The 27,138-nt window shown below is 43.1% G+C and overlaps 1 protein-coding gene across 1 annotated transcript in view; it reads right to left on the bottom strand.

Annotated features, from left to right (window-relative positions):
- Window positions 1-25,780, bottom strand: part of Slc5a1 (solute carrier family 5 member 1) — an 83,358-nt gene extending 57,578 nt beyond the window's left edge. Inside the window, exons 1-2 of the mRNA XM_028870736.2 lie at window positions 25,410-25,780; window positions 10,436-10,507 (exon numbers count right to left, since the gene is read on the bottom strand). Of these exons, the coding sequence (XP_028726569.1) occupies window positions 10,436-10,507; window positions 25,410-25,544 (207 nt within the window). The 5' untranslated portion in view covers window positions 25,545-25,780. The remainder of the gene's footprint in view (window positions 1-10,435; window positions 10,508-25,409) is intronic.
- Between the last annotated feature and the right edge of the window lie 1,358 nt (window positions 25,781-27,138).

The following is a 27,138-nucleotide window of genomic DNA, read 5'->3' as shown; positions in this document are numbered from 1 at the left end:
CCCTCATAAGGCGTTGTCGGATGTGAAGTGGCAGATGCAAGAAGTCACTGAGACAGTCTTCCCTACAAAGACACGCCATTGTGGAGAAGTACTAATACTACTGTTACCAGAGTATGTTTTTATAGACTGCGCTGGAGTTCCTGAAAGACACCAAGATGTTTCCTTTCAGGAACAAGATCATCATAGCTCAAAAGGAAAATGTTCTCAGCTAACTTTAGGCAATTGCTTTCTTTGTTAAAGGCCATGTCATGCCCAACACATCCAGTATCTGGAGCTGGCTCTCTGCTTCTTGAGTCTGTCCTCCCCTTTAAAGGACACCAAGAGTCCCAGGGCCTCCTCTCTATTCGTTGGGTCATACTAAACATACCCATCCAGTGATAACTCAAACATGAGCTACCCCAGGACGTGAAATATGCATTCACCTCTGCATTTCAGGTAACTATGCTAGTATATAAATAGGCTCTACTCAGTATTTGGCATACACTCATACTACAAGTGTATTGATTGTTTGAAATTCAGATTTAACTGACCACCCAATATCTTCTAAATATATCATCCTATATCTTGCTAAAGCTGGCAACTCTCATCAGAATCATCTTAAGGTTAATTAATACGAATTGCTGGGGCACACCCCCAGAGTTTCTGACTCAGTAAGTTTAGGTTAGGACTAGAAAAATTGTGTTTCTAACAAGGGCCCAGATCTTGCTGGTGCTGCTGCCCTGGGTACCACTCTTTGAGAGCACCATCCTGGATAAGACAGAAAGGAAAACACTAACTTATGTGATGTCTCTGTTAGGCCTTTATCTCACGGAGTGCCCTCAACAGCTCTGTAAGGCTGGGGTTATTCTCTTCCTATCTTCATGTTTAGGGAGGAGGAGCCTGGGGGTTACAGAATAACTTGTCCAAAGTTCCATAACTGAAGGGGGCTAAAGTCTACGGACCCAGGGAGAGAACACAGCATCACACTGACTTGGCTTCCTCCCCCCTCCTTCCAGGGTACACTCTCCCAATGTCCCTAGAGGGATAGTGTGGAGTAACACCCTTCTGTCCATCTCTGGGAACTCTGGCATAGCATAGGCTTGTCTCAATTGTTTGTTTTCCCAGCCTTCCTTCTTCCTCTCAGGAATTCTGGTTAATCTTGGTTGGCATCTTTTTTGTTTGTTTGTTTGTTTGTTTGTTTTGAGGTTGCTTTTTTGTTTGTTTGTTTGGTTGGTTTGTTTGGTTTGGTTTGGTTTAGTTTTGTAGCCCTGGCTGGCCTTGAACTCACTATATAGACCAGGCTGGCCTCAAATTCACAGAGATCCTCTCCTGCCTTGACTCCCAAGTGCTGGGATAAAGACATCTCTTCTCAACATGGAAAGTTTGGAGAGATTTGACCTTTAACCTTTGACTTTGGCCATCTCTCAGGGATAGTACTTATTTGGACAGAAAATAAGGTAAGGCTCATAGATTCAGAATATTTTATTTCCAAACCTCTGGCAAACATTTAGACTGAAGCGCGCTCAAGTCATCATAATTTCCGTTTACTTTGGATGAGCTCATGTCCCCAGAAACAATGCCCGTCTTCCAGTCATTACCTCTGTACACATCTCTCCCTACTCAAAGGCCCAAAGAGGTAGGAAACAGGAAACCATTGCCAACCCTGGTGTTTCCCAATGGTTTTTGGCACAAAAGGCAAGTGAGGTCGTTCAATGGCAGTAGAGGTCAAGAGCTCACACCAACAAGGCAGCCCCCAATCCAGATGAGCCTGTGTTTGGACTCATTAGTGGCTCAGGGTCCCCCACTCAGAGGGCATGAGCTACCGACCATCACGGTGTCTCTTCCACACTGGTCCTCACTTAGATCTTCAAAGATCTCATGCTCCTTCCAACCCCAGGGCCGTTGACCATTCTGAAGGCTGGTCAGTTGGTTGTAGAGTGGTAGATTTTCAGATTTTTCATTTGGAAGTTTTAGGAGAGTTGGGTTTGTGTGTGTGTGTGTGTGTGTGTGTGTGTGTGTGTGTGTGTGTGTGTGTGTTTTGTGTGTGTTTTTTTTAATTTCTCACCTCTGATTTTCAAATGGATGCCTTCTCCTATTCTTTTTCATTTGTAATTGATGCATAATGATTATGAATACTTATGGGACACAATGTAACATATGCAGAATCAGCTCAGGGTGGCTGGGATACCCAGACCATCAACACTTTTCATTTCTAGCTGGCCCCTCATGAGCCATCTGGTCCTGGCCTAAAAGCCCTGGCCTCCGAAAGGTCTCCCCAGCCTGCTTTTGCAGGTTAAGGAGCATCCTGCTCTGTCCTACCCACTCTTGATTCAAATACATTTCCTGCTGAAACCTTACAAATATTTTCTAAAGCTGTGAGTGATGTGTATGAGTGATCTACAAGCTCCTATCATGGAATCAGCCTCATGGCTGGCAACACCATGCAGTAGTGTAATGAATGAAAGAGTTATGTATAAATGGATGAATGAATAACTGAATGAATGATTGAAGATGGAGCTAATAGAGGGAGACCTAAACCTAAGATGCAATAATGATGATAAGGTGTGGGTGTGAATGCCTATAATTTCAAAACTCAGGAAACTAAGGCAGGCAAATGGTGATTTTGAGGCCAACCTGGGCTACATAGTGAGACCCTATTTAAAAAAAAAAAACTATTACAATGGTCATAATGATCATCATCATCACATGGGAGGTTGAGGCAGGAGATTTGGGAGTTCATGGTCAGCCTGGGCTACGTGAGATTCTGTCTCAAAACAACAAGAAGAACAAATAAAGTATCTCTACAAGGTAGGTCGATGATCTCTATTGTTTCCACTGAAGGAACTGAGACACAGAAAGACAAAGTCGCCCAGGGCCTTGCAGGTAGGAATGCATTGAGCTAAGGTTTTGAACAGGCAGCTTGGCTCCAGAATCTTTGCTCTTAATTGTAAATTATCTTTGTAATATCGAGTTTACATAGTTACATAAAGCTGCAGCTGACTCTATGCCACATGCCTTTGGTAGTCGAGGGAAACTCAGAGGACGTGGATGGTCTATCTCAGCTGCACGACTCCCGCTTCAACCAACTTGAAACATTGATTATTACTCTGATTGCCTTTTCTGACTGCAGAAGGCTTAATCTGTTAGGAAACAGCAGGAAGACAGCCAGTGGGAAATGAGAGGCCACAAGATTAGGTAATGACTCAGTGGCAGAAACTTGGCTACACACTGGCCCCCTGAAGCCTGGAAACACAAAGAACACACGGGGCAGGAGGTGGCCACACATCAATCAAAGACGCTCCTCAGAGCCAGGTGTGGGTCTGCAGACGAGACACAATAATGATGCTGAGCCTGACGGAGTGGTAGCTGCCTGAAGTCCCAGAACTCAAGAGTCCGAGGGAGGACAGCCTGGGCTACATAGTGAGACCCTAGTCAAAATGAAAGCAGAAAAGGGAAGGGAGAGCAGAAGGAAGGAAGGTGTGGGGAGGAGGCTGCTCTCGAGAGGAAACTAAACCAAAAATAGAAAAACATAGGAAGGAACCGGCTTCAACATGGAGGATGCCAGAGAAAGAGCAAGGAGCCGGAGAGAAGGTGGAGGGAGAAGAAAATGAGAAGAAACAAAGAGAGGAAAAAGAGGAAGAAAAAGGGAACCAGGTGGTCTGAGAAGGCAGAAGCTGGCGGTGGGCAAAAACGTTCACTGAAAAGGAAATCTCACTGCGAGAAGTGCCAAATTTGCCAATACTTGATTCAAACAGAAAAAATAAATTGGGCCAGGCAGTGGTGGCACACGCTTTTGATCCCAGCACTTGGGGGGCAGAGGCAGACGGATCTCTTGTGAGTTCGAGGCCAGCTTGGTTTACAGAGTGAGTTCCAGGACAGCTGTTCCAAGGCTGTTACACAGAGAAACCCTGTCTCGAAAAACAAAAAATAAATAAATGGCCTGAGACAGTGGAGAAGTGGCCCATACCAGGCCTTCCCAAGCAGTCTGGTATGGCATGACTTTACAGACACCCTCATCAGGACAAGGTTTACTCTTCCAGTTTTATCCATGAAACTGAAAGATATAATGGCAATGATTTTTCTTCCCTTTCTTCACAGGGACAGAAATTAGGAACCGTTTTAGAAAGGCTTTGCACCCTCTAAGCTTCCTCTACTCTTAGCCACTGTGAGGCCATTGCACCAGAGAGCAGGACACATCCCAGTGCTCCAGAAGACAGGTCTGCCTCCTCCCTTTCTTTTATAGAGCCTGTATTTACATCAGGTGTTTATTGGCGGTGCAGGGCCTTACAAAAACGAAAGGATGAGCCCTCATCGCAGTAATAGGATAAATACGGGCACGGGCAGCTTCATGCAGGTAGAGAGAGCAGAGTCGACCAGGGTGGCAAATGAGACAGAAATCACTCCTCCCAGGCTTCTGAAGGGCCAGCTACTTGTCATTCCCTCATGCTTCTTCTTCCTGGGACTTTATCCCTCAGCCTGTTCTCTGCCTCCCCTGTGTCAGTTTTCCTGGTTCCAGCTCTGCCTCTCTGAATTCATGACCTCCTGCACCCATGTCAACAGCCTGCCATGTTTTCCCTAGGCAATTTTTAGCCCCCTGGTAGCATGGTAAAAGGTTGAACTTCAGTCTGTTGGTTAGGTTTCAGACTTACCTTAAAAGTAAAATTAAACAAGGCATGAAGATGCATGCCTGTAATTCCAGCACTGAGGAGGCTGAGGCAGGAGGATCTTGAATTCAAGTCCACCCTGGGCTACAAAGTGAGACCCTGACTGAGATAGATAGATAGATAGATAGATAGATAGATAGATAGATAGATAGATATCATAGATAGATCATAGAGAGAAAAATATAGAGACAAAGATAGATAGATAGATAGATAGATAGATAGATAGATAGATAGATGATAGAGAGAGGTAGAAACAGATATAGATAGATGATATATAGATAGATAGATAGATAGATAGATATATAGATAGATAGATAGATAAAATAAAAATAAAATCAGGTATATTTCCTAAGACAGTTAAAAGTTTGAGGTGTTGCCCTCTTCCTTAAGGATAATTTTCATTGGGGTTTCTTTCTAGCCCTAATTGAAAACCTGTCTTGGTTTTCAGATTAATCTTATACTATAACTATTGGCCCCATCAATGTCTGTCTCAAGACCTGAGTGACCAGAAGAACAGGGGGTCCTGGCTCTGTGCAAACCTGGTCAAGCCATGCAGTGACTCATGTACTTGACGCTTCCACAGAACCAGCTCTGCCAATGCACAGGTGTGCCCATACTTCCCTCTAAAACAAAGGTCCTCCTCCAACCTACCAATTAGGGCCTCACTTCTCAGAATGCCGGTTATCTCGGATGAAGAAGTGGGAATTTCCCCTCAAAGCTCAGCTTCCTGGAACGCTCTCACTTCCCACATCCTTCCAACAATCTTTACAGCAAAGCCCTCGGAACTCTGTCGGGAAGGGGTCGGATCACAGTGCCGCAGAAGGGGTTCCTGAACGACCAGTGCAGTGAGCACCACTTGTGGCTTCATGTCACCCCGATGAGGTGGCTCTGGTTTGCCTCAAGTGCGACTTCATCTTCTGGGAGCCATCCTGCCCATCTCCTGCCTAAACTCACTCTAATGTCACCGGTGGAGTCCTTGCCCGACCCCTCTGACTGTCCCTCACTTCTGCGCTCAGGGCAGGGTACCAACTTTGTTTCCTTCATGGGTCATAACCACTGTCCCAGTGTCCCCTTAAACCCAAAGATGTCCAGACTTTGACTTCTTTAACTCTCATGGGGAACACTTAGGCCTTTCCTGTCCCAGAATCAATCAACACAGATGGCTCCTCCTGAAGTTTCTCCGGCTACCTACAATTCCTGCTTGGAAAGCAACTGTTGTAAAGGCAGATGAAGGGAGTCAAGGGTCCCGTCGGGTGGCGTGTACCAAAGCCACAGGGGGAGACAACTATCAGCGCGTGAGAGTCATCCGCTTCTCTGAGGGCCCTTGGGTCAGCTTATTTGAGAACTGATATTCTAATTACGGATTTAGGAACCAATGATAGGCTAAATTGACTTTTTAATTTACCTTAAGAGGAAATTAAAGATATAATTTGGGTGCTGTTTAAAATACTTTTCAATTTTGAAGGGAGTCCTTAATGTGTACTTTCATGCATGCCATATTTTTATTTATTTGTTTGTTTATTTATTTATTTATGTTTGGTTTTTTGAGACAGGGTTTCTCTGTGCAGCCCTGGCTGTCCTGGAACTCACTCTAGACCAGGCTGGCCTCAAACTCTGAGATCCACCTGCCTCTGACTCCCAAATGCTGGGATTAAAAGCATGTGCCACCACCATGCAACCACATTTTCTTTTGATTCCTTCTTACAGCTGTGTGATGTGATGGTGTTTATAAACCATTTTAAATTTTTGAAAAGAAACTGCCTGGATTAGTCTTCCTCTAAACTATCGGTTTTTAAAGCTCTCTTAAGTCAATAGATCCCTATCATTAAACAAAATGTTAGCAGATTCCCCCTTGAAAAAAGAGTTGAGTTTTTGGGGAGTAAGTAACCCCAAAACATTCTACAGTGCCTACGGTGATAGTGAACATAGATTAAAAAAAACATTACTTATGATAAAACTTCGTTTTGTTACATCTAAGATCCCACCTGTCATCAAGACATACCATGGTCTGGAGAGATGGCTCAGAGGCTAAGAGCACTGGCTGTTCTTCCAGAGGTCCTGAGTTCAATTCCCAGCACCCACATGGTGGCTCACAACCATCTGTAATGAGATCTGGTGCCCTCTTCTGGCCTGCAGGCAGAACACTGTATGCATAACAAATAAATAAATCTTAAAAAAAAAAAAAAAAAAAAAACATACCATGGGGGCTGGAGGGTTGGCTCAGAAGTTGAGATGCACACTGATTTTCTAGAGGACCCGAGTTCAGTTCCCAGAACCCATATCAGGCAGCTCACAACCGCCTGTATACCAGCTTCAAGGGGTCCTGATGCCTCTGACCTCTGTGGGCACCCAAACACATGTGCACATATCCACACACAGTTACACATTATACATATACATGTAGTTAAAAACAAAGATTCACAAAGACATACTGAATGACATGAAGAAAGGAAAACACCCTGAATTTAACCTATAGCATGCCACGGATTGTTACAAGACACAACCAAAGTGAATAAATCTGTTAATCATGATTTCTATGTCTTTCTATTTTTACTACTATAACTCATCATCAACCCATTTTAGAACATGGTTCCTATATAACTGAAATTGGTGACTTACAAAATTTTTTTAAAGATTTATTTATTTATTACATATACAATGTTCTGCCTGCATGTATGCCTGCAGACCAGAAAGGGTATCAGATCTCACTATAGATGGTTGTGAGCAACCATGTGATTCCTGGGAATTGAACTCAGGATCTCTGGAAGTGCAGCCAGTGCTCTTAACCTCTGAGTCATCTCTACAGCCCCAGAATTGGTGATTTTTAATAGTATAAATAAATGTGGGTATAAACCAGGTTTTATTCGCATTATCTACATGAAAGTTAACTTAAGGGACTCATTAGCAACAGTTTCCAGTATTCACTGCACACTACCCAGTATAATGGCAATTAAGGGATTTGCCTGGGCACTCTCGGCCTTCCTTCTGTCCTAACAGTCCCATTCATGACCTGCTGGCCAGGCACAGTGTGGGGTGCTGCACAGTGCTGTCACGGGTAATTCTGATACACAGACAACTTTAGAAACCATCTTTTAAATTTTTTTATTCATGTGAGTACATCAGATCCCCTGGAACTGAAGTCACAGGCAGTTGTGAGCCACCATGTGGGTGCTGAGAACTGAAGCCAAGTCCTCCACGAGAGAGGCAAGAGCTCTTAACAGCTGAGCCACTTCTCATTTTCATAAGGTCCAGCCACCTAGAATCATTTGTATGGTCTTATGAAGCCTTAGAAGGAAACCATGGTTGGAAAAAGAAAAAAATCAAATGCCAGCGTCACCCAGGAAGTAACGACTTCTATGCCATGCTCCTCTGTTAGAACAATCCAATCCTATGGTGTGTATAAGGAAACAATGCCCCGGGAACCTCACAAAAACACTGACCCCTCCCTGCTTTGGGTGGGACTAAGCTCTCCCTCAGCCAACCCTCAGCAACCCAGACCTGCCCTAACACACAAACCTTCTAAAGGAGTGCATCCCCTGCCTCCACCCTCACAGGTTTCCTCAAGACCCAAAGATCAGAAACTGAGATCTGCCAAGTGGTGGTGGTGCACACCTTTAGTCTCAGCACTTGGGAGGGCAGAGGCAAGTGGATCTCTGTGAGTTCAAGGCCAGCCTGGTCTATGGAGGGAGTTCCAGGACAGCCAAGGCTACACAGAGAAACCCCATCTCAAAAAAAAAAAAAAAAAAAAAAAGAAAGAAAGAGAGAGAAAGAAAGAAAAAAGGAAGAAACTGAGATCTAACCCCAAGTAAACCAGCCCTAAGATTTTTTATATAAAGAGATATAATTTCATCATGGTAAAAAAAAATATTCAAAACCTAATCCATGTTATCCACAACAAAACAAAACCCCACACAGATCAAGGTAATTTTACACATATCGTAGCTTCCTTTTTTTTTTTTTTTTCTTATAAACTAAGGTTGATGATATTTACCTTCTAGGAGTGTTACAAGAAGTCAGGACTTCTAAAATGTGGGACTTCATAAAATTAAACAGTTTCTGCCCAGCTAAAGAATAATCAACCAGGTCAAAAGAAAGCCCACAGAATGGGAGAGAATCTTTGTCAATCATACATCTGACAGAGGATTACTATCCAGAATATATGAAGAAAAATGCTCCCTCTGAGAGCCAAAGGCCACCTAACCAAAACCCCAGCACCCAAGCCCTCTTTTGAGTTGGGTGTGGTTGTCTAAGAGACTCCAAAACATTCTAGACTATTCCTATTGTCCTTGGTCCCCCCACAGAGGTGGAAGGTAAGTTCCCATTGCTGAAGACACCATGTGCTTCAGACACTGTGCCCAAAGGCCCCGGAGCTGAAACTGACCCGAAAGCCCCTCCCTGAGGACAGCTTTCATGGCACCAAAGGAGCCATGCCAGCTTCCAAAGGAGGGGAACAAACAGCCCTACCCAGCTGTGACACCTATGAACCACAGCCATGACCAGTGTGGCCTGATACCCCAGGGCTGTAGCGGTGGCACAAATACCTTAATGGTAACTAAGAGCTGTCTTGTCAGACTTAGGAACTACTCCACAGGGGGGAAAGGGGGTCTTTCCTGGAAACCCAGCCACCGCGCCAGGGCTGGTGAAGTCATGGATATTGAGGGAAGACCTACAACTTTACTAAATAAGCATAATCCCTAACTACATTTTTAAATATCTGTCCTTATACCCACAGATAAGTACAGTCTTCACCCCTCATCAAGAAAATTCCCCTTAGCCAGGTGGTGGTGGTGCACACCTTTTATTCCAGCACTGGGGAGGCAGAGGCAGGCAGATCTCTGAGAGTTCAAGGCCAGTCTGGTCTACAAAGCAAGTTCCAGGACAGCCAGGAACCCTCTCTCGAAAAACAAAAAAAATAAAAATAAAAAGTAAGAAAGAAAGAATAAAGAAAACTCCTCTTTACAATAAACAGCAACCATTACTAAAAACCACAACCAGCCGGGCGGTGGTGGCACACGCCTTTAATCCCAGCACTCGGGAGGCAGAGGCAGGCGGATCTCTGTGAGTTCAAGGCCAGCCTGGGTTACCAAGTGAGTTCCAGGAAAGGCGCAAAGCTACACAGAGAAACCCTGTCTCGAAAAACCAAAAAAAAAAAAAAAAAAAAAAAAAAAAAAAAAAAAAAACCCACAACCAATCAAAATACAGAGTTGTGGAGCCCAGCCCCGAGAGTGCATCTACAGAACAACTCTTGTACCTAAGACCCGAGGAACAGTGCCCAAGAGGGGATGGAAAAATTATGAGCCACCGGATCAGGGAATTGGCCTTGCAATTGTGTCTCCTAGTAATGTCAGAAGCTACCCCCATAAAGTCTCACCAACATGGCTGCCCAAACATGAGCCGAACAAAGACAACAGTAATAGGTATGTCAAGTGGATGGAGGACACCACAGGGCCTCAACCCTACACAAATAACTACAAACAGCTAAGGGATGTTGAGAGCAGGAGAAATAGTCTTCCTCAGGTGGAACACACCAACCGGGTATCCAACACCAAGTACTCAGCCCTGAGAACATACATGCAATTAACATTATACAGAACAAGCAGGGTATATTTAGGGATATATATATATATATATATATATTGAAAAGAGTTGCCATAAATTTGAAAGAGAGCAAGGAGGGAGTGTTTAGAGGCAGAAAAGGGGAGGGGAAAATATGTGATTATATTATAATCTCAAAAAGTGAATAATTTTAAAAAGAAAGATTAAAAAGAAAAGTTTTTTTAGAGAAAACTTACCGGCCACCACACCATACTTCGGCCTGCCAGGAAGAAGCCTCCAACGGTCCCACGGTTAGTGGAAAACATGGCCTGAGGGAGAGAGGGTCCAAACTTTAACAGGAGACTGGAGGAGCGGCTTTACCCACGAAACAACATGCCCTCCCATGGGCACTTTCTTGCTTCCATTCCGATTTCTGAAGCACTTTTCATTCCTTATCTGCTCAACCCCCTCCACAGCCTCGGCATGGTCACGTGAAGGAGCTCATAAATACTCACCTGTATTTGACAGACAGGGAAACTGAGGCCCTAGAACCAGCTCTGCAGTTAGCCTACCACGTGGCTTTAGCAAGTCACCCCTCCTGGTCCTGTTGACTTGTTTTGTTTGTGTGTTAAACAGGGGGAATGGAATGTTCTTGTATGTTTCTTACATGCACACCAAGGTGTAACGAAATATCATGCCTTTGAAAAGTACTAAAGGGTGTGTAAATTATATCTCAACAAGGCTATTAAGAAAAAAAATTAAAATGTTGTAAGAACCCAAAGTGTTAACACTTAAAAGACAAGATATTGCAACTTAGTTCAACTCTTTCCTCTCTGAACAGATACAGGCACTTGCTAGGGCTGTTAATTTGTGATATATTGTGACTAAGTTCAGAGGGCATGAAGAAATTCCTTCTGATGGCAAGAAATACTTCATCTAGAGGCAGTGTTTCCCCAAGTCTTGAAGGAAAGGTGGGGTTTTGTTGGCCTGTGGGGGGGAGAGGGGAGGGATTCCAGACTTCAGGAACGGCAGATTAGGGATTGAGAAGGGGCAGCACCCAGTGTGTGGAGAAGGTGTGGCCTGGCCGAGATGAATGAACGTGGACGGGGTGAAAAGGGAGACAGAATTAAGGCTCTCAAATGCCACACCAAAAAGCACAGTCTTTATTCACAGACATGGGCAGCCACCGAAGGCTTGGGAGTTGATAAATGGCCTCTATCTCCAATACATGATGAGCAGCGTCTCTCACAGCTCCTTTGGAATCGCCCCCTCTGAACCTGCAGTCGCTCCTGGCCCAGCCTTTGGCTCAGTGCCCTTGACCTGGCTCCTAGGTCTCTTCCTCCTCTCTTTCTCTGTCACTGCCTCCTTTGTCCAGACGCTCGTTAATGACTGATAGTGGCTTTGCTCTTATCAGTGGTCCAAAGGAGTTCAGCTCTGACGTCATGCCTGCAGCGAACTTGTCTGCAACAGTTCCTGGGAATTGTACACCCTTATAGGTGTGCAGACTGCATGGAAGACCTTTGGGAAGGAAGGCCTTAATGCATCCAATCAGTCAGCAAAGATGTATTGAGCACCTCCGTGTGTCAGAAGTACCAGCGAGAGCACTCGAGTCTTTCCTGATGCCTGACAGTGTCCTTCCTCCCATGAGTCACACTCGGGAGACTCAGTGGTGGTCTTCCTGGGAATAGCAAGATGGCAAACAGAGCCCAGGAGCAGAGAAGGAAGCTGACACTGAAAGAGAGATAAATACTACAGATTTAGGCTCTAGAGATTAACTGGGAAAGTCACTCTGGAGATAATTCTGAAGTTAGAAACCAAGAAACAGAACATGCACCCAACAGTGACAAGCCCAGATATCAGCACCTAGAATTACAACCATGCCAAACCCAGATGCCTACACACCAGTGAAAACACAATCAATAGCAACCAGGACAACGAGTCTCCACTCCAACCAGCAAGCCCTCTCCAGCAGGCCTGTCTCCTCCACTCCAGCAGGCCTGTCTCCACTCCAGCAGGCCTGTCTCCACTCCAGCAGGCCTGTCTCCACTCCAGCAGGCCTGTCTCCACTCCAGCAGGCCCTGAGAAAAGCAACAGAGCTGAAGCACAAGACAGGAACTTCCAAACAGCTATTATGAATATGTTAGAGGGCCCGGAAGAAAAAAAATGAATAAATCCACTAATAAAACACAAAAAGTGGAGTGAAATGAAGAAAATAGTTCAAGACTTACAAGTGGAAATAAGATTGATAAAGAAAATCCAAACTGAGGGAAAACTGGAAATGAAAAAATTGTGAACTCAAATAGGAAACTCAGAGGCAAACCTCACCAACAGACTACAAAAGATGGGCGAGAGAATCTCAGGCATTGAAGCCAAGGTAAAAGAAATAGATACCTTGGTCAAAGAAAATGTTAAATCTAAAAAAAAAATCCAGGCACAAAGCATCCAGGAAATCTGGGACACTAGGAAAAGACCAAACCTACAAATAATAGGAATAGAGGAAGGAGGAAAAACCCAGGTCAAAGGCACAGAAAATATTTTCAGGGAGCTGGAGAGATGGCTCAGAGGTTAAGAGCACTGGCTGCTCTTCCAGAGGTCCTGAGTTCAATTCCCAGCAACCATATGGTGGCTCACAACCATCCATAATGAGATCTGGTGCCCTCTTCTGGCCTGCAGGCATTCATGCAGGCAGAACACTGTATACGTAATAAAGTAATAAATCTTAAAAAAAATATATTTTCAACAAAATTATTGAAGAAAAATTTCCTAACCTAAAGAAGAAGATGCCTATCAAGATACAAGAATCATACAGAACACCAAATAGACTGGACCCCCTTAGCTCTTAATAATCAAAACACTAAACATACAAAACAATGAAAGAATATTAAAAGCTACAAGAGAAAAGATCACATAACATATAAAGGCAGAACTATTATAATTACACCTGACTTCTCAATGGAGACTCTAAAAGCCAGAAAGGCCTGGACAGATGTTAAGCAAATTTGAAGAGAACACAGATGCCAGCCCAACTATTATAGCTAGCAAAAAACACTAAATCACGATAGATGGAGAAAGAAAGATGTTCCATGATAAAAATTTAAGCAGTATCTGTCTACAAATTCAGTGCTATGGAAGGAGCTAGAAGGAAAACTTCAACCTGAAGGTGCTAATCACACCCCCAAAAACAAAATAAACAAACAAAAAAACCACAAAGGGGAAAACCCACACCACAACCACAAAATAATGGAAATCAACAAACACTGCTTGTGGATAACTCTCAACATCAATGGTCTCAATTCCCCACTAAAAGGACACAGACTAACAGAATGGATGCAAAAACAGGGTCTATCCTGCTGCATCAAAGAAAAACACCTTAACATCAAGGACAGACATCATCTCAGAGTAAAAGGATGGAAAAAGATATCCTAAGCAAATGGACCTAGGAACAAGCTGGTGTAGCCATTTTAATATCTGAAAAACTAGACTTCAAACCAAAACTAATTGGAAGAGATAGAGAATGTACTACATACTCATCAAAGGAAAAATCCACCAAGAGGACATTGCAACTCTTAACATCTATGCACTAAAAACAGGGGTGCACAAGTTCATAAAAAAAAAAAAAAAAAAAAAAAAAAAAACCACCACTACAGCTTAAATCACATATTGGCCCTCGCACACTGATAGTGGGAGATGTCAATACCCTATTTTCAACAATAGACAGGTCATCCAGACAAAAACACAACAGAGAAATGCTGGATCTAACTGACATCATAAAGCAAATGGACCTAGCAGATGTTTACACAGCATTTCACCCAAACACAAAAGAACATACCTTCTTCTCAGCAGCTCAGGGAACTTTCTCTAAAACTGACCACATACTTGGATACAAAAGATACAAGAAAACTGAACTAACTCCCTGCATCCTATCAGTCCACCACAGATTAAAGCTGGATCTCAACAGCAACAGAAACAATGAAAAGTTTACAAGCTCTTGGAAACTGAAGAACTCTCTAGTGAATGAAAAATGGGTCAAGACAGGAATTAAGAAAGAAACTAAAAACTTTCTAGAATTGAATGACAATGAAAACACAACATGCCCAAACTTATGGGAAACAAGGAAGGCAGTTCTAAGAGGCAAGTTCATAGTACTACATGCCTACATCAAAAAATTGGAGAGATCTCATATTAGTAACTTAACAGCGCACCTGAAAACTCTAGAGCAAACAGAAGAAATCACACCCAAAAGAAGTAGATGGCAAAAATAATCACTCAGGGTTGAAATCAATAAAACAGAAAAAAAAATCAATAAAATCAAGAGTTGATTCTTTGAAAAAAAGCAATCTAATTGACAAACTCTATGCCGAATTAACTAGAAGGTGGAGAGAGAAAATCCAAATTAACAAAATTCGAGGTGGAAAGAGGAACACAACAGTAGACATCATGGAAATCCGAAAACTATGAAGATATACTTTAAAAACATGTACTCCACCAAATTGGAAAATATAAAAGAAATAATAATTTTCTTGATATATACCACCTACCAAGGTTAAATCAAGATCAGATTTAAAAATTTAAATATACCTATAACCCCTAGTGAAATGGAGGCAGTCATTAAAAGTCTCCCACCAAAAATAAAAGCCCCGGGATAGATGGTGTTAGTGCAGAAATTTACCAGGTTTTCAAAGAAGAGTTGATGTCAATAGTCCTCAAATAATTCCACAAACTAGAAACAGAAGGAACATTGCCCAATTCATTTTATGAGGTCACAGTTACCCTGATACCCAAACCACATAAAGACTCACAAAGAAGGAGAATTACAAACTAATTCCTTCATGAAAATAGATGCAAAACTTCTCAATAAAATGCTTGTAAACTAAATCCAAGATTACATCAAAAAGATCATCCACCATGATCAAATAGACTTCATCTCAGAGACACCATCCCAGGGATGGTTCACCATAGGTAAATCTATGAATGTAATCCACCATATAGAGAGATTGAAAGACAAAAACCATATGATCATTTCATTATGCAGAAAAGTTCTTTGACAAAATCCAACATCCCTTCATTATAAAAGTCTTAAAGAAATTAAGGATACAAGGGACATACCTCTACATAATAAAGGCGGTTTATAGCAAGCCCATAGCCAACATCAACTCAAATGAAGAGAAACTCAAAGCAATTTCACTAAAATCAGGAACAAGACAAGGTTGTACTCTCTCTCCACATCTATTCAAAATAGTACTTAAAGTCTTAGCTGGAGAAACTAAAGGAGATCAAGGGGATACACATTGGAAAGGAAGAAGTCAAAGTATTTTTAATTGCAGATGATATGATAATATATATAATTCCAGCAGAAAACTCCTACATCTGATAAATATTTTCAGCAAAGTAGCAGAATACAAAATTAACATACAAAAATCAATAGTCTTTCTATATACAAATGACAAAAGGACTGAGAAAGAAATCAAGGAAATAACACATATCATAATAGCCTCACATAATATAAAATATATTTGAATAACTCTAACCAAGCAAGTGAAAGACTTATATAATAACATTTTTAAGACATTGAAGAGAGAAATGTAAGAAGATATCAGAAGATGGAAAGATCTCCCATGCTTGTGAATCAATAGGAATAAAATAGGGAAATGCCCATCCTACCAAAAGCAATCTACAGATTCAATGCAATCCCCATCAAAATTCCAACACAATTCTTCACAGAACTTGAAAATAATTTTCAGCTTCAGGTGGAAACACAAAATACTCAAGATAGCTAGAACAATCCTTAATGATTTTTATTAAGGATTCCTGGAGAACTATCACCATCACTCATCTCAAATTGTACTACAGAGCAATAATAATAAAAAAACACCCGATTTGTTTTTTATAAAGAAGCCAGAAATACACACTGTAAAAAAAGACAGCATCTTCAACAAATGTTGCTTGCTGGTTAAAGTGGCGAGCTGCATGTAGGAGAATGCAAATAAATCCCCACCTAACACCCTACATAAAACTCAACTCCAAATAGATCAAAGATCTCAACATAAGGCCAATGCACTGCATCTGGAAGAAGGGAAAGTGAAGAACAGTCTTGAATTCATTGGCACAGGCAATGGCTTTCTGAACAGAACACTGGTAGCACAGGCACTAACAGCAACAATCAATAAATGGGACCTCATGAAACAGAAAAGCTTCTGTGTGGCAAGGGATGCCATCATTTGGACCAGGCAACAGGCTACAGAATAAGAAAATATTTTTACCAAGTACACATCCTGTATAGGACTAATATCCAAAATATATAAAGAACTCAATAAATTGGACACCAAGAAAACAAAACAAAAACAAAAACAAAAACCATTAAAAATGTGGTGTAGAGGGCTGGAGAGATGGCTCAGCCATTAAAGGCTAGGCTCACAAGCAAAAATATAAAAAAAATGTGGTGTAGATCTAAACAGGGAATTCTCAGAAGAGGAAACTCCAATGGCTGAGATGCACTTACAGAAATGTTCAACATCCTTAGTCATCAGGGAAATAAAAATCAAAACTACTTGGAGTTTTCATCTTACACAAATCAGAATGTCCAAGATCAATAACACAAGTGACAGCTCATGCTAATGAGGATTTGGAGTAAGGGGAACAACTCATCCATTACTGGCAGGAGTGCACACTTGTACAACCACTATGGAAATCAGTGTGGCTGTTCATTACAAAGATAAGAGTCCATCTTTCTCAAGATCCAACAATACCACTCTTGGGCAGAGACACAAAGGACACTTCATCCTACTACAGAGGCACCTGATCAACTATGTTCCTTGCTGCTCTATTCATAATAGCCAGAAATTGGGGGAAAAAACCAGATGTCCACCAACAGATGAATGGTAAAGAATATTATTCAACCATTATAAAAAAACAGAATCATGAAATTCTTAGGTAAATAGACAAAACTAGAAAAAATAATCCTGAGTGAGGTAACCCAGAACCAGAAAGACAAAAATGGTATACATTTGCATAATGTGGCTGTTAGCTGTTAAATCATTGAACGACAAGTTATAATTTATTTAACTACAGAAATTAGGTGGAGAGTAAGGGTGAGGGAGATATCTCCCTAGAAAGAGGGAATAGAATAGTGATGGATGGAGGGTTGGGAAGGGGGCTGGACTAAGAGGATCAAACAGGAAGCTGGAGGGAAGAAGAGGGCAAGGGCAGAAATACAGGGAGAGACAGCTAAAACTAAGGGCCATTTGAGGGGTCATATGGAAACCTAATACAATAGAAGCTTCCTAAGTTATATACATATATGAAGGTAATCTAAATGAAATCACCAAATAACAGGGAGACCCAACTGGACGTATCTCATCACCAAATGAAGCTTTCAGTACCAGGAACAAGTTATATCTAATTGAGTTCTTGGCCAAAAGGGTTCATGTGAAGCCCCAAACCCAGGCTATTGCCAAGGCTACTGGTGGCTCTCCACCAGCTGTAAGGCCCTGTTGCTGAAGAAAATAGCTACACAACTCAAAAAGGTTTTTGGGCTACATGCTGTTAGATTAAAGCATAGACCCACTGCCTTCCAGAGTCCCGGGTGAGCATGGTTCCTCCGAAGCTGGTGGTAAACATCGTTCCACCATGTTGAAAAGCTGAAGTGGACAGAGCCAGCAGCCGCAGCTGCCATTTCAGTCCTAGTAATGCTGCAGTTTAAAGCAGTAGATTCACAATAAGACAGATTCAGATGGAATAGTTTACAATGTGTGTAAAAATGTATGTAGGCTTAAAAGAGAGGAAAAAGGGAATATAGACAGTTGTATTAAAGAAATAGAAAGTTTTAAAAAATAAAGCCTTTAAGAGAAAGTAAAAGTAATATAAAAAATAAGCCACGTAAAGATGGATATCACACAGAGAATCTGGATTGTGTTGTCTTTGGGATTTTTAACTGCAGAAAGACATTTGATTGTAAAGGCTGCTCAGTTAAACCAATATGTATATTTTAAAGGTACCTTGACTTCAAAATTTGGATCTAAGAATATGTTGCTTTGGAAAGGAGGCTCTGCTTTTGTTTCCACAGGGAGCAAGAGGCTAAGGATTTGTTCCAGGTTAAGATACATCAGGTTTGACCAGCCAAGACTGCCTGAAATGTCTCCAATGATACCATGGCCCAGATGATTCAACATCCAGAACACTTTCAAGGCAAATGGCTCAGACAATACAGCCTCACAGACTATTCCAGTCAGGACTTAACCATAATTCTTAATTTTCTCAGGATCCTCATAAGAATACAGCACCCTTTATCAGCAGAAAGTAGCCTAGAAAACTATGCCCACATTCCCAAAAAGTAGATTATGGATGTTTGTCTTTGTTTAGGTTGTTGGTTACAAATTGTTATTGGTCATAATCCAATATCTTTCTAAAAGAAAAAAGGTAGATATAATATAGATATATAGGATATAGATATAATAGGATAAAAGGGTAGATTGTTGAACCTACTTTTAAAGAACAAAAGCTTGTTTGAAATGTTTTACATTGTTATGGATTTTAGTTTATTGATACAAATTTAAAGTTAATTTTGTTATACTGTGTGTATATTTCTACTCTTGTTTAAGGTATTATGTTTGTGAAGCTCATTTGAAATTGTAATGGATAATTAAGAAATAGATTAATAATTAGTCATCTATGATAATCACACTTATAGTCACGTTAATTAAGTTTTCTAGATATACATAAATATATTTCAGTTAGGTAGGTAATCTTCAAACACTTCAATGACCTACAGAAGATGGCATTTAAAATATTTTGAGAACTTAGACTTTTCTGGACAATGAGACGCATCTGTTCCTGGCAGCACCAAATATGCCAAGAAAGATGATGGGCATCGAAGACACTCTATATGGAGTTTATCTTCTTCTTGACAAAAATAGCCATTTGGGCAAGAAATTATTCTTGTCTGGACTGCTTGACAAAATGTTGTATCAATTGGACATGCAGGACCCATAGAAAGGTAACCACTGAACTTTGCAAGGCAAGATGGTCCTTCAGGTTCCTGCTTTGCAGAACAAATTGCCAGACATTTTACAGGACACAAGAAGAAGAAGCAACTGAGAGACTCTAGACCTGTGGGCTAAAGATGGATGCCCCAACATTACAGAACTTTGGGTGACTGTCCAGGCAGCCAGCTGTCTCTGTCATTCTAGATTTTTGAAAGTTGTTTACAATGCTCTTCCTGTTTACTTAGATAATATTATATCCTTTGATGTAGTTAAAGACTAGATAATTATAATTTCATTAGTTATGATAAAAGATAAGTTAGATATGAAATCTTAGACTAACAAATATAGGATAGATAGTATATCTTCTTTAATTTTGCCAAATACAAATAGACTAGATATCATAACTATAATTCTTGCTTGATAATTGTTTTGTTATATGTAATTTTACTATGTTAAAGTTAAACCTTCCTTCTTGGAAAAAAAAAGAAAAGGGGAAGTGCTGTGAATATTGCTCTGTATGCTGTGAAAGTGTTGCTCTGATTGGTTAATAAATAAAATGCTGATTGGCCAGTAGCCAGACAGGAAGTATAGGCAGGACAAGCAGAGAAGAGAATTCTGGGAAGAGTCAGGAGTCACCAGCCAGACACAGAGGAAGCAAGATGTGAAGGCAGAACTGAGAAAAGGTACCAATCCACGTGGCTAAACATAAATAAGAATTATGGATTAATTTAAATGTAAGAGCTAGTCAATAGTTAGCCTGAGCTAATGGCCGAGCAGTTTTAATTAATATAAGCCTCTGTGTGTTTACTTGGGTCCAAGCAGCCGCAGGGCTGCAGGAGCCAAGCAGGACCAGGAAAGCTTCAGCTATAGAACACAGAGAAGTTGAGCTGGTGCCTACCTACAGTTCTCACCCCTAGAGACGAGTGTTCACGGCCCTGGAAGGTGCTCTACACGCTGCCAAAGGAGAAAGGTGAGCACCAACCCATCTACAAACCTTCAGGTGATAACCCGCCTGCAAGATACACTGGTGCAATAGTGGCACACAGCTTGTGGCCAACTAACTAAACAACCAATATGTGGTTGGATTTAAGGCCTATTACATGAGATGGAACGCATGCCCAGCACTGCTCAAGTAGCCAAGACCCTGAGACCACATAGGCCAAACACTACCATTCCACTAAAGGAACAAGCAATAAAATGACTCCGAATGACACTCTGCTGTACGCACACATCAGTGTCTTTCTCAGTCAACATCAGAGAAGCTTCCTCCTGCAGCAGATGGGAACAAATAGAGAGACCCACAGCCAGACAATATGCAGAGAGTGAGAGACCTTGGAATACTCAGCCCTAATAGGGATGTCTCCATCAAACCATTCCCCTCAGGGTTCAGGGAACTCAATGTAAGAGGAGGCAGGAAGGGTGTAAGAACCAGAGGGGATGAAAAACACTAAGGAGTCACGGCCTTCTAGACACAACAAGGCTGGCACACATATGAACTCACAAGACTGAGGCAGCATGCACAGGACCTGCACAGGTCTGCACCAGATGGGGCCCTAGAGCTGAAAGGAAAAATGGACACAAGCTCCCATCCCTAACCCAGAAGCTATCTCCAATTGATAGCCACTTACAAATGAAAAATTAGTGTCCTCCCAGGGAGTCTCACCGGGGAAACAGACCACTCTTAAGGGCAGGCTCTAAGGGCAGGCCCCATGCCCAGCAGTAGACGGCCAACACAAAATGAACTCAGTGACATCTTTGGAGGTTCTTTGTGCTCTTTTTCACTTTAAACTGTACATTTTGTATTTCTTGTCACCCTGCTTGCTCTTTTTCAATGTAGACCTGTATAAGAGTGATTATTAATAAACATCTGACTAATCAGAGTCAATATTAGGCTGTCTTGAAATCTCCTCTGCTTGAAAAATTAGTATCATTTTTCAATTTAGCCTCAGACAGATTCTTAGGGCAAGGGCAGAAAACAGCCTCATTCTTTACCAAAATTGCACGAGCCTCCAGCCACGTTGCTATGTTCCTCTCTGAAACTTCTTGAGACAGATCTCCACCACCTGCACAGCTCTCAGAACTACTGTACCATAACTTAGTTCAGAGAGGTCTTCATCATCCTTCTTTTCCACACAATACCACACTGGCCCACTATATTGATAACACTTGGCTGAATGGACCAAGTGAGCAGAAAGTGGCAACCACTTTAGACTTGTTCATAAGGCATATGTACACCAGAGGATGGAGACTATCCAACCAAAACTCAAGAAGCCTCTATCTCAATGAAATTTCCAGGAGACCAGTGGTGTGGGGCATGTATAGATAATCCTTTTCTAAGGGGAAGGATTAAGTTATTATACCTGTCCCCACCCACAACCAAGAAAGAAGAACAATGCTTAGTGGGCCTATTTGGATTCTGGAGACAGCACATTCCTCACTTGGGTGTGTTACTCCAGCCCATATACTAAGTGACTCTAACTTTGTAAACTGCTAGCTTTGTGTGGGGCCTGGAACAGGAGGAGGCTCTTCGACAGGTCCAGGCTGCTGTGCAGGCTGCTCTACCATTTGGACCACATGATCCAGCAGACCCAGTGGTACTTAAAGTGGCAGTGGCAGATGGGGGTGCTGTTTGGAGCCTTTGGAAGGTCCCTATAGGTGAATCACAGAGAAGCCCCTTGGGATTTTGAAGAAAGGCACTATGGTAATGTGCAGACAACTATTATCCCTTTGAGAGAAAGCTCTTGGCCTGCTGTTTGGCCTTAATGGAAACTGAATGTCTGACAGTTGTCCACCAAATCACCATGCAACCTGAGCTGCCCATCATGAGTTGAGTGTTAACTGACCCATCAAGCCATAAAGTAGGACATGCATAGCAACAGAAGCAGTGGATCGTTGAGAGTTTGAGGCCAGCCTGATCTACAAAGGTAGTTCCAAGACATCTAGGGCTACAGAGAGAAACCTTACACTGCCTCCCCTCAAAAAACAAAGAGAAAGAAGGGAAGAAAAGAAGGAAAAAAGGAAATTCAGTCTGGAGGATCCAGATGTGGCATACTGTTTCCTGACATGTAAAATGGGGTAATCATGTTCAGAGCAACATACATAGGTCACAAGCAGGTGATATGTAAGAAACTGAGGATGTGAGATTTGGGCTGGGTATCAGGAATGATTTCTTCTCTTCCAGGGCTGTCAATGGAAACTGGACCCCAGCAGAGTTTCTACTGGAATAGTCAAGGTAAAGCTGCTGGTAACTTGGGAAAACTATTTTGTCAAATAATTCAATGAAGAGTTGTATGAGGATTGAAGTCAGTAAACTTTGGGCCCATCTTCATGCAAATACCGTGAGGCAAAAATGTGAGGAAAGAAGGACCTTGTCACTTCAGTGATGGAGAAGGGACAAAGAAGAGGTTTTCCCAGGAGGGCAGTGTCTTGAGGAGGAGGAGGAGAAGAAGGAGGAGGAGAAAGGAAGGAATAGCATTGGCTCATGCGTCATAAGCTCTGAGTTCTAATTACCCTCACTCTGGTGTTGATTTGTCTGGATGACTTCTGGCTACCCATTCTTACTCTCATTAATAAAATGGAAAGGGTGGGCTCCCCAAGGCCACTCCAACTCCAGCATTCAGTGATGCTAGTAACTCAGAGGCCATTCCAACTCAGGGAGCAATGATCATATTGGTTCAAATAACAAGGGTCTTAATGACAAGCAATCATCTGATTAGGCCAAAATATAATGGGTCTGTGGGCTGGGGAGATGACTCAGAGGTTAAGAGCACTGATCTCTTCCAGAGGACCCAGGTTCAATTCCCAGCACCCACATGGCAGCTGACAATTATCTATAACTCCAGTTCCAGGTGACCTGATGCTCTCTTCTGAACTCTTAAGACACTATACACATGTGGCACATAGACATATATGCAGACAACACACCCATATATATAAAATAATAAATTAATAATAATAATAATAATAATAAATTTTTTAAAAGAAGAAAATGGTTCTAATAGTGAGTACTTCAGATTTTATGGGTTCTCTGCCACATATTATTTTTATTTTGCCTTTTCCTATTATGTTTCTAACCCTCTAAAAGTGTAAAAATTACTCTTAGTTTCTGAGCCATACAAAAGTAGGCTGTGGGTCAAGATTTGGCCATTGGACCATAGTTTTTTAACAACCCTGGTTTGGGTTGGTAGCATCTCCCAGCAATAATAAGGTCAGTGATTCAATTTAAACTGATATAAAAAGCCACCCAGAGAAGCAACAAGAAATAGTGAATAAAGGGGAAATAAATATCAAACAGGTAACAGGACAAAGCTCAATGATAATCAATGAAGAAGCAAAGTTGAAAGACTACAGAGCCCAGATAAGTAATGTTGGCATGGATGGGGTGGAGACAAAGGAACATTAGCTGCGCATGATTTTCTAAGCTGAGGAGCGCAATGGGCTTGGGTCAGTCTCTGTGCAGCCCAGAAATCATTCAGAAGCCGGAATACCCATCCCTAAATTAAGCCACCTTAACAATCCAGTAGGAAAAAGAAGAGTGTTAACTGGAAGAAATCCATGGTGTTAAATGAGCAAGGTCCAGAAACACTGGCTAATGCGAGAAGATTAAACATGGACAGATACTAACAGGCTCATTAAATAGCATTTTAACAGGACAAGCGACACTGGTTCACAGATATTTCAAAAGTGCAAACACCATAAAAAATGTAAACACTCGCAGGACTGGGGGAGGGGGGCTGAAAGGAGTTTGCTAAGAACACCGTGATGATCAGGGCATGCCTGGAAAGGGGGCCATCTGGTGTGACCAGCAAATGGTGGATTCACATCCTGGCTCCAACATCTACCAATCTGAATTGGAGCAGGGAGGCAGAGAGCAAGCGCCATGCTTGAGGGCCTGGTGTCAAGGCAAGGATCAAGACACCTGAGTTCCCGGAACAGTCCCAGGGATTGCAAAATCGTAGGCAAATCACAGGCACCTGTGACTTCAAGTTTCTCTTCTGTCAAATGATAATTGGCATTCCTGACCTCCCCGCTCTGTGGCTTTTAGTGTGAAGAGCGTGTTACCCAGCTTACTATTTGTCCCCATTCACTTGAAAATACAAAACTTACCCAGGGCATGGATCACACACCCTGTAAGGCAGTAGCATAGGAAACAATTCCTAGAATCATAAGGACCTTTAGAGTCACATCACAATATCTGCGGGCAGGGATCATAAGAGCATGCCTACGTTATACCTGGATAAACTCAGGCTGTGGGGAGTTCATTCATTTAGTTCAAGTGCATGAGAGCAAGTACTGGACGCTCGCCACTGTTAAGGAAGAGAGGTATATCGATGAAGTGTCAGCCACACAGACACCGCATAAGTGAAACTTGAGTCTTCTGTTACACTTCCTTTAAAAAAAGAAAAGTCCACGCTTCCTTCCTTTCCCCCATACAGCTATGTCTATGAAGAGGCTAATGTCCACCATCCTTTCATGACTCAAGAGCCCAACACCACCCCTGCTGCCACAGCAGCTTCCACGGCAAGTCACCCTTTAGAGGTGGCTGAAACGCTCACACACTCGATCTAGCTGTTAGGTGTGCCAGCATCATAAATGAACTTCCAAGTTCCAGGCTTTGAAGAACGAGTTTCTCTGGTTTGGTGTGTCCCCAGAGTCCCGAGAGGAGACACATATACTTCCTCTCCCCAGGACCAGGTCACTCTTTCTGCTCACTGGCTCCTTCCTTATAGCTAACCGCAGATATCCTCTAGAATCCCATCAAACAAAGCTAACCCTTCCCCAGAAGGGGGCATTGGTCAGCCATAGGCCGCCTCGTGCACCTGCGGTCTGCAGAGGCTACAACGTTCTGGCTCTCAATTGTTTCTTTCCCATTGGAAACTGGATCATTCAGGGGTAGGACAGTAGCCAATTGCCCTGTCCCCGACCCACCTGCAGCTCCAAGTTGTCCCTTTCCTGTCCCTTACATTCTATCCTAGACTCTGTGATCCTCCGACTTCCCCCTCAGCTCAGAATATTCCCTGGGCCTTCCTGACAGGCTCCCCTTGGCACCCTCTACCTTCCCACACACAGGCTTCCTGTGCTCTGAACTCCTCCTCAGAATTCCCAGGACAGTCCCACTCACTCCCCTTAGAGACCTGGAAGCCCATCTTCCCCCTTTGTGGTTCAGCGAAACCGTGGCATCTCTGTGTGCCCGCTCATGCCACACAGTAGCCCTGCCCTCTCCAATCCGTGTCCCAGGACCCGCACATACCCACAGCCCGACAGCCATCACCACCAAGAAGTAGATGACAATGACTGAGATGTCAGCCGCATTGCGAATGCGCTCATGGGACTGGATGGGTGCATCCGTGGCGGTGACCGCCGGGCTCCAGGTGCTAACGTCCATGGCGGTGGCGACGAGTCCCTCTGGCTCCCTGGCTCCCTGGGGCCACTCACTCCTTATAATGCCTTTGAGTTAATGATCAGCCCCGAGGGAGGGGACCCGCGACAGAGGGGCTGCGCGGCGGTAATGCTGGGCCCCTGTCGCTGCTGCGCTGCACCGCACTTTGGGATAAGCAGCTCCTGGTGTGCCCGGTTGAAAAAGGAGCTAGCAAAGATGTAGGAGAAACTTCGGGGCGGGCGCCCCGCAGGTAAAGGCTGTTCTGCGAGCAGGGAGGGGCCTGCTAAGGGGTGGCGCCCTCCTGGCACAAAAGTCCTCTGTACTCCCGCAGTGGGCACCTCGTGCAGTTGCCACACCTGGACTGCCCCGACCTGCGTGGGGTAGAAACGGGGTAGCTGCACAGAGGAGCCGAAGTGCCTGGGGCCAGGGCTCTACAGGCTGGGACTCACCTGCAGCAGGGTCCTCTGAAGCAGACCCGGCATCTCTGTGAGCGGGCATCTCCGTGTGAAAAATGAGTGCAGGACTTTTCAGAGAACTCCGCCAATTTTCTGTTTCCTGGAGAACATTCTCAGGAGGATGAGATTGCTGGGGAAAAGTCAATACAAATCTCTTTGGCCATCAGCCTCAGACTCACCCACTCGTGACTTCTCCACAGCCTGCAATCCCCAGGAACAGTGCAATCCCCGATGTAAGAAGAAGGAAAAAAAACAAAAAAACAAAACAAACAAACAAACAAAAACCTGGGAGAAGGAGTCCTGCTAGAGTAATTTCTTTGTCCTGCATCTTCACCTAAATGGTTCGACCCACTATAAATGAAAATATTTTTGTACTGAACTTGTACAGGCTCTTGCGATTCCCTAGACAATACTGTGTAACAACTGTTCATGGCTTGTACACGGTAGTCGACGTTACACATAATCTAGAGGTGAGTTAAAGCACATGAGAGGATATATGTGGGTGGTATGCATGTATATATTATTGTGCCATTGTAAGAGACTTGAATTTCAGTATTAGTGGGATCCTGGAACCAAGGCCCCTCAGATAGCAAGGGACAATTTGTAATGTACTTTGAAACCCTTTTCAAGTGTGAGAGATGTCTGGGCATGGTGGCACGTCTCTGTGATCCCAGCACTCAGGAGATGGAGACAGAGGGATGGTGATTGGAGGCTGGGCTACATATATGATGAGACCCTGAATCAGGAGTAAATCACACGGACGAGAAGATGCCAGAGACTCTCTTCAAGGAGCTCATCAAACCCTGGGCACTGGGACAGGTGTCTGAGCTGCAAACACGGGCTGAGAACAAAAACGACTGAGAAAGGAAGCATGGCTTGCCCAAAGTCATACAGTGAGCCAACAGCCACACTGGCCCTGCAGCCAGGCCAGGTCAGAGCAGCCTTCAGAGGGAGGACTTCTAGACACCAAGTCCCAGGCTAGCTTTGGAGAAGAGGCATCTGCAGCATCCCTAGCTTACCACCCTCAGCGTCTCAGAACACTACCTCAGCCTCTTGGCATGGAGCAGCAGGAAAAAACACAAGGATTCACAGCTGGAAGCCAGGAGCCTGAGTTCAACCTGGTCCCTCTGCCAAAGGGCCTTAGG

The sequence above is a fragment of the Peromyscus leucopus genome, chromosome 7 (genome assembly GCF_004664715.2).
Source record: "Peromyscus leucopus breed LL Stock chromosome 7, UCI_PerLeu_2.1, whole genome shotgun sequence".
NCBI lineage: Eukaryota > Metazoa > Chordata > Mammalia > Rodentia > Cricetidae > Peromyscus > Peromyscus leucopus.
This window is presented reverse-complemented; position numbering and strand designations above follow the sequence as displayed.